This window comes from Galeopterus variegatus, unplaced genomic scaffold (assembly GCF_000696425.1).
Source record: "Galeopterus variegatus unplaced genomic scaffold, G_variegatus-3.0.2 Scaffold1264, whole genome shotgun sequence".
NCBI lineage: Eukaryota > Metazoa > Chordata > Mammalia > Dermoptera > Cynocephalidae > Galeopterus > Galeopterus variegatus.
The window spans coordinates 102792-111755 of NW_007727375.1; the positions used below are offsets into that span (position 1 = coordinate 102792).

An 8964-nucleotide genomic window follows, 5' to 3' on the forward strand; every position below is an offset into this window, starting at 1 on the left:
GTTCCTTTTCCTCCTCTCTATTATGAAAAACCTTAAAAGCCACCATAAGAATTTCAGCCTGAGGAGTAGCGGGCCCCTGCTCTAGCTTTTTTAATTTAGCCCTAATGTCGGGGTACCTCTGGGCTAGGAAATAGGTCATTAAAACATGACAACCATCTGGGGTTTCTGGGTCTAGATTGGTGTATTGTTGAAGGGCCTTGGTTAACCTGTCTAAAAATTCGGAAGGGGTTTCTTCCTTTTTCTCTATTACTTCCTGCACCTTTTGGAATTTTACAACTTTTCGAGCAGCCCGTTTGAGGCCGGCTACAAGGCAGGAAGCAAAAACATCACGGGAATTTATGCCAATAGTGGTGTTATAATCCCCTTGGGGATCCTGTTCTGGAACTGCATTGGGACCTGTAGGGTGATTAGGATTAGTCCTGTGTGTTTCATCTGCATGGGCTTGGGCCAATTCCCACACATGCCTTCGCTCCTCAGGAAGGAGAGTGTTAGCTATCAACATGTATATGTTATGGTGTGTGAGACTGTAAGCCTGCAGGATCCACTGAAACTCCCTAACATAGGTGGTGGGGTCAGTGGTAAAGGAGCCCAGTTTCTTCTCTAATTGTGTGAGATCAGAGATGGAAAAAGGTACATGAACTCTGATTACCCCTTCTGAGCCAGCCACCTCTCGAAGCAGTTCAATAGTGGGAGGGACCGGAGGGAGCCCCTGTGATCTAGTCTGTGGAGGACTAAAAGGTTTTGCAGGAGGAGGGGAAACGGGGGGCAGCTGTGGAATTGGAGTGGAAGGGGAAGCTGAAATGGAAGATGGCGGAGAGCAGAGGGGGAAGTGGGAGCGGAGGGATGCGGGTGGTCAAGAAGGGATGGAGACTTACAGGCCAGGACGACTTGGGAGAGAGAGCATGAAGAACAAAGATGGGGATTTTGTCTGAGGAGGCAAAAGGCCTCCACATAGGAGATCTCCTTCCACTTTTTGAGGCGCTGGCAGTAGTTAAAAAAGTTGCGAAGGAGGTCTGGGTCTAGGGATCCCGCAAAAGGCCAATGGTTTTGGTTGTCCAGGGAGTACTGGAGCCAATCTTGAGTGCAAAATCTGATCAAGAGCTTTGGCTTAATATCTGGTGTAAGGGAGAGTGCAGTAAGGTTTCTGAGTAAGCATTTGAGGGGTGAGGTTTCAGGAAGGGATGAGGAGGCTCCCATTGTGAAGTGGACAGAGATAAGGAAATCAAGAGGAAGAGAAAATGAGGAAATGAATCCCCGGGCCGGAAGTGGGTCAGCAAAATCCAGGAGGCATCCCCCGAGGAGTTTGTGAGCCACGGAGGTTCTATAGGAACCGGATTAGGAGGAGAGTGAGGGTCGTCACCCACACTTCAAGCTCCCAGGAGGCACGGTGCCAGAGGTCACGAGGAACCTAGTACTAGGATTTTTGGAACCCGTTTTAGCGTCCAGAGAGAGAGAGAAGCAGAAAGGAGCCTCCACCCTGAACCCTCACGCTCAAAAGCTCCTGGAGAGAAGGGAGTAGATAGCCAGAGGGTCCGCCACAACCGTAAAGGTCTTAATGGGGTGTAACTTTACATCTCTTAGGGGCATCGGAGTCTAGTTGGTTGATAACTGCTCCTCTGTAGCCCAGAAGAGGGTGGCAGCCCTATAAGGGAGACTTACCCAAGGGTGGAAGCGGTGTTGAGTGCGAAGAGCCAGCGCCCGAAAAGGTGGACGAGGGCGAGCCACCTTGGTTGAGACAGAGATGGGGCCCACAGTGGACAATCCCGCCTCCCGGGTTTCGGCACCAGTGAAAGGAATAAAATTCAGCACCAGTTAAAGGATGAGACAGAAACGCAAGGAACCTCGCCGGAGAAGGTTTTTTTATTCAGTGGGCACATCTGCTTTTATAGGGTTAGAAGAGAGCTGATAGGTTTGCTGAGGGCACGGGGCGTTCGGGGATTGGATGGATTGCGTTGCTAAGGGGCCAGGAGCAGGAAGCCTGTGCTGATTGGCGTGCGATTCGCGCCGGCGGGAAGGTATTGTAGCACCGGTGGGAAGGAGAAGGCGGAAGAGAAGGGTAGCCAGCGCCATGATGGGGCAGGGCCGAAAGGGTTCTCATACAGCCTAATAAAAGCAGTTATAAATATGCTCAAGGAACTAAAGAAAACCACATTTAAAGAAGGAAAGCAAAGTATATTTTGACAATGATGCATGAAATAAAGAACATCAGTAAAGAGAAATTTTTTTAAAAAAGGAAATTCTAGAGGTAAAAAGCACAATAAACTAAAATGAAAAATTCACCAAAGATCTGATAAACAGCATATCTGAGCAAGCAGAAGAATCAGTGAACTTGAAGGTAGATTAATAGGTTATCTGATCTGTAGAACAGAAAGAAAAAAGAATGAAGAAAAATGAAAAGAGCCTCAAAGAACTTTGGGATCCCATCAAACTTACTAGCATATATGTAGTGAAAGTCCCAGAAGGAGAGAAAAGAAAAAGAGAAAAGGGGCAGAAAAAAAATATTTGAAAAAATAATGGCTGAAAACTTCCTAAATTTGATGAAAAATGTCAATCTGCACATCCAAGACGTAAATGAACTCCCAAGAAGGATAAATCCAAAGAGATCTACACCTGTACTCACCTTGGTCTTTTGCCTGGGTAGGCTGTGGCTTGTCACGTGGCTGTGTGGTATAGAAAAATCTGGAAATCCCTTTGCTCGCAATACAGACTTTGAATCACCTCTTATTTCTGCCCTCAATAGTATCTTATGCCACCAGTTTCTGAGCTTTTTTGAGATTCTGCAGCCTGAATTAGGCCAGTTCTGGTTGGCTGCCCCACTCTGCAGGCTGTGGTTTTGAGTCTTCGGCTAAAGCACTTGCCACTTATGAATCTGCTGTTCTCCAGAATTTTGTGAAATCTCTGGTCTGCTGTCATCTTCTTTCCTCTTTTTTTTGTATTCAGAGGTTTATACTTTTTTAAAGTTCCTTTACTGTCATTCTCCTGGGATTTCAGGGGATGATGATAATAATCAATTCATTCTGCCATGTTTAACTGGAAATTCTTTATAATGTGCCCTCCAGGCCCTCAGTTCAGTTGGTTGTTAGAATTATCAATCTACTGTGAAAGACAACTAATGTAGTAGCTTTGTGTTAGATGATTTTGCTCAACTATGAGCTAATATAAGTGTTCTGGGCACATTTAAGTAGACTAGGCTAAGCTATGATGTTTAGTAGGTTAGGTGTACTAAATGCGTTTTTGATCTATAATATTTTCAACTTATGATGGGTTTATCAGGACATAACCCCATGAAGTACCCGTAGAAGAAAAAGTTGATAGTCTTGAGCATAGTAATTGTCAGATTTTTCTCCAGCCATTTGCAAAGTGTATTATTGGCAGAAATCAGTATGGAAACATGGCTCTTAATGCCTGAGTGCATACGCTGTTTGAGGAGGTAAGTTAACACTAGTAACCATGAATTTGACTTTAGGCTTAACCCTCTTCAGGCCAAAGTTGAATTAGAGGACTGAATGTGATTGTGCTGTCCTCCCAGTAACAGTGTTCTCTGCCTTTCCATAGACTGGATCAATCTCAGAGATGGGCCCATCACCATATCTGACTCCTCTGATGAGGAAGGGATTCCCATGCTGGTCACCCCGGCTCCTCAGCAACATGTAGAAGAGGACCTGGATGATGATGTCATCCTGACAGAAGTGAGTTTTCTTAAATTTTCCATGATGAGGCATTATTGCACATTAGTGATCTGATTCTTCAGCCACACTGTGGGCCTTGTTGTAGAACAGCTGAGAGCACCTCTTTGTACATGTTCTGCATTTGTAAGAATAGCCCCTTTTCCACCCTACCTCATGTCCCCTTATCTTCAGAAGCTGGATGTTTTGGTCTGTTTCTAGACTTCTGCGCCATTGCTCCATCTGACTATTCATGCATGAATCCACCCTCTTGTTAATACTACAGCGTTACAATGTATCTAATGTCAGGTAGGGCTTATCTCCCCATATTGCCCCAAATTTTTCAGAATTATCCTGAATATTTTTGCACTTACGCTTTTATATGAATTTTATAACCAGTTTTACTAGTTCCAAAATATAATTTGTCTAATTTGAAACAAATTTTCTTGTTATAATTATAGAGCAGTTTTTACAATACTGACTCTTTCTAACCAAGAATAAATTTTGTCTTTCCATGTACTGTAGCCTTCTCCTTTATTCTTGAGGGGAGCATTTTGAATTTTTCTTACTATACTATAGATGTTAAAATTTTTTTGTTTATTCCTGGTTATTTTATCTTTTCTGTTGCTTTTGTGGTTGGCATCTTTTCTTCCATTGTACCTTTTAACTGTTTTTTTTAATTTAAAAATCTGTTGCCTTTTTATATTTATTGTATATTCCATCACCTTACTTTTATTGTCTGTAGTCATTTTTCAATTGACTGTCTTAATTTCTCAAGAGTTTGTATCTGATCTATCTGCAAATATGATACCTAGAGTTTCTTTCCAATTTTTGTATTTCTTTCTCTTGTTTAATTATATTGTGATACTTCCTCAAAAATTTTAAACAATAGTGGTGATAGATAAGAATAAGAATAACCACTGACATAAATAGGAATACTTTTAATTTTTCTTAAGTGTGATGGTACCTTTTTGCTTGGGATACCATTTTCTAAAATTATGTTAAGGAAATAGCCCTTTAGTTCTACTTTATTTCAAGCTTTTCTTACAAGTGAATGTGGAATTCTATCAAATTCAATTTTAGCATCTATGGAGATTGTCATACGGTTTTTCTTGTTTGATCTGTTAATGTGGTAAATTTTTCTGTCTCTGGAAAACTCCACTTGGTCGTAGTATTATAATGTAATGGTAATGTTCTGGTGGATTTCATTTGTTAATATTTTATTTAGGGTTTTCTCCATAGATACCGTAAGTCCTCTTTGGCCCCTAGGTTTGTGTGTGTGCGCCTGTGCTATGCTTGACAAACTTTTTTTTTTTTTTTTATAGCAGGGCTTTTAAGTTTTATACTGCATTCATCCAACATAGCTCTTTCCAGATTGATAGTATGCAAATGAGGTAAGAATTAAGGCAAACCCAAAAGGCATGCAAATGTAGTACATCTATATTCACTGATAATACAAGCTCTTATATGCGGACAAACACAGGAGGCAAGGGCCTCTCTGAGTGTCTGTCCAGTACTATTTTACAGGAGAGTGGTGACAAAGCTTATAATTAAGTTACATTACTGTGGGGGTCTCAAGTGCTACTACCATTATGTAATCAAGGAGACATGAACATTAGCAAAACATAAACAAGAAATCATATAACTCTTTGCAGCACATTTCTGCCCAGGCTTTGGAGGAGGAAGGGTTTTTTTTTTTTTTTAATGAAATGATATTACATATATCACATTGTGGCAGGTTGTTCATTTTGTTTTATAACATATGCTGTTAAAATTCATTAGCAAATGACATTCTCATGCACACAAGTGTTTCAAACACAAGAAGCAAGTCCATTTAAAGGTAGTCCAAGCAATATTTGTGTGTGTGTGTGTGTGTGTGTGTGTGTGTGTCTGTGTGAATAGCTGCAGACTGAATGGAACATTGAGACGTTTTTGCAGTCCATAGCATTGACATCAGCTCATTTCTGAATGTCGCACTGCAGAAGTAATACAATGGAAGGGTCACTCTTTGCAGCTTCTTTGAATTCATCCAGTGTAATCTGGTCATCTTTGTTCTTATCCATCTTGCTGAAAATCTTGTCTACTCGCTGCTCGGGTGTGAGGCCATCCTCGTTCATTTTCATCATGATCACAGTGCCCACCATTTTGTAGATAGCCTTTGGGAAAAGAATATTGAAGATGGTGTTACCAGAGACTGCCATCCAGGTCGTACATGTTGAAGGCCCAGTTCAGCTTCTGCTCGAAGCTGCCCGTGGAGGTGATGGACAGAGCACAGATGAACTCTCGGAAGTCAATGGTGCCTTCCCCGTTCTTGCGCCATCCAGGTCGTACATGTTGAAGGCCCAGTTCAGCTTCTGCTCGAAGCTGCCCCTGGAGGTGATGGACAGAGCACAGATGAACTCTCGGAAGTCAATGGTGCCTTCCCCGTTCTTGTCGAAGGTTCGGAAGGCGTGCTGGGCAAACTTGGAGGCATCTCTGTAGGGGAAGAAAGTTTCTGAGGGTGTGAAGTCCAAAGTCCATCTGGTGCTGGTAACAGTGACCCAGGGCTCTCACATTGCAAGGTGGTGGAAGCAGAGAGAGCCGACAAACTTTTTATAAACATGATTCTGACTTAAAGAAAACTTCTGAACTCTTTTTGTTATTTTTTTGAGGTTTTGAATATATTTAATTGAATTACCCAAAACAGCCAGTTCTTTTTATTCCTCTTAATCTATGGTTCCTCCATTTTTCTTTTCTATTTTTTGTACTTGTGTTCCCCCCCACTTTTTTTGTTTGATGAGGTGACCATTTTCCTCTGTTTGCCTTCTTCTTTCTTTACTAAAGAAACAGCTCTGAGATTTATCTCATAGTGCTACCATTATTTTCTTTCTCAATAATTTTTACTTTTGTCTTTATTTAATTCTGCTTTAGCATATTTAACATACTTCTTTAGCATTTTACAGCTCTTTTAGTAACTTCTTGAGTTACTCATTCTTTTATATTATTGTTCTGGTTACTTATTGCCATGTAACTTATCACCTCAAAACTTAGTGCTTTAAAACAACTGCACTTATCTCTCATGGCTTCGGTAGGTTAGGAATTTGAGAAGGGTTCTCAGCTGGATGATTCTGGCTTAGGATCTTTCATTTGGCTATTATCAGATGGTGCTGGAGCTGGGTGGGGGGGGAATGGGGCAGCTAGAGACTGCCAGGCATTGCTGTCTCCAGGGCCTCTCCATGTGATCTTTTTTTAAAACAACTTTGTTGAGAGGTAATTGACATACCATACCATTCATTTGTTTAAATTGTACGGTTCAGTGGTTTTTAGTGCATATTCAGAGTGGCACAACCATCATCACAATCAGTTCTAGAACATTTTTATCACCCTACCTATTAACAATAACTCCCCATTTTCTTCCAAACTTAGGCCTTAGGCAACCAGTAATCTACTTTCTATCTCTATAGATTTGCCTATTGTGAAAATTTCATGTAAATGGAATAATACAACATGTAGTCTTTTATGACTGGCATCTTTTACTTAGTATAGTATTTTCAAGGTTCATCCATGTTACAACATTTATCAGTACTTCATTTCTGTTTTGAAAACAGCTTTAGATAGAGTTCACATACCATACAATTCATCTTTTTAAAGCATACAGCCCAGTGGCTTTTAGTATATTCACAAGAGTTTTGCATCCATCACCACAATCAATTTTAGAAAATTTTCATTCCCCCATGATGAAATTCTATACCCCTTACCTTCCAATCCCCTATCCCACCCAGTCCTAGGCAATCACTAATTCACCTTCTGTTTGTACAGATTTGCCTGTTCTGCATACAATATGTGGTCCTTTGTTGCCAGTTTCTTTCATTTAGCATAATGTTTTCAAAGTTCATCTGAGATGTTACCTGAATCAGTAATACATTCCTTTTTATTGCTGTGTAGTATTCCAATAATGTATGGATATACCAGATTTTGTTTATCCACTCATCAGTTGATGGACATTGGGGTATTTCTACTTTTTGGCTATTATGAATAATGAATAATGCTGTTATAAACATTCATGTACAGGTTTTTGTGTGGACATGTATTTTTATTTCTATTAGTATATACTTAGGAATGGAATTGCTGCATCATATGGTAACTCTTATTTTTAACCTTACCAGAATGTTTTCCATTTTACCTTCCTACCAGCAGTTGTATAAGGGTTCAAATTTCTCCTTGTTCTTGCTAACACTTGTTGTTATCTGTCTTTTTGATTTATAGCTAGGGGGTGTGAAGAAGTATCTTATTCTCATTGTGGTTCTGATTTGTATTTTTTTGTGGCCAATGATGTTAAGCATCATTCATATACTTATTGGCCATTTTTATATCTGTGGAGAAATATCTATGTAGATTCTCTGTCCATTTTTTACTTGGGTTATTTATCTTTATATTATTGAATCTTTACGTATTCTATGTATTCTGGATATTATATCTTTATCAGATATCTAATTTGCAAATATTTTCTCTCATTCTTGGGTGGACTTTTCACTTTCCGATCATGTCCTCTAAAGCACAAAAGTTTTTAATTTCAATGAAATCCAATTTTTTTTTCTATGTCAGTTGTCACTGTTGGTGTCATATCTAATACTTATGATTTATTTTAAGGACTGGTTCAGGCTTCCTCATATCATAGAGGCTTCAGCACTAATATACAATCATTTCTCCATCTCTGGGGGGTATTGGTTCTAGGACCTACCATGGATACCAGAGTTCAGTGATGCTCAACCTCCCTGTTATAAATGGCATAGTATTTACATATAATTTATAGCACATTCTCACATATACTTTAAATCATCTCTAGATTGCTTATACCTAATACAATGTAGGGGCTGGCCAGTGGCTCACCTGGGAGAGCATGGTGCTGATAACACCAAGGTCATCAAGGGTTCGGATCCCCAAACCAGCCAGCTGCCAAAAAAGAAATGCTTCTAATACAATGTAAATGCTATGTAAGTAATTGTTATACTGTATTGTTTAGGGAATAATGACAATTTTAAAAGTCTGTACATATTCAGCACAGACACAATTTATTCTCTTCAAATATTTTCAATCCATGTGGTTGAATCCACAGATGTGGAACCCATGGATATGGAGGGCCAGTTGTAAATTTGTGCTTCAAACTGTTACTGGATAATGTAAAGACCTTAGAACACTATAATTCCTTATTCCTCTCCAAACTTAAATACTATTTCTGTTATGTATTTTAATTCTGTATACATTTTTTTTTTTTTTTTGTCTTTTTTCGTGTCCGGCAACGGATCGCAACCCTCAGTGT

At 39.9% G+C, this 8964-nt stretch overlaps 1 protein-coding gene across 9 annotated transcripts in view; it reads left to right on the forward strand.

Annotated features, from left to right (window-relative positions):
- Positions 1-8964, forward strand: part of RNF216 (ring finger protein 216) — a 180260-nt gene that overhangs the window by 25227 nt on the left and 146069 nt on the right. For all 9 annotated transcript variants that reach the window (XM_008575946.1, XM_008575953.1, XM_008575952.1 and 6 more), the window contains one exon: positions 3556-3689. In XM_008575946.1, the coding sequence (XP_008574168.1) occupies positions 3556-3689 (134 nt within the window). The remainder of the gene's footprint in view (positions 1-3555; positions 3690-8964) is intronic.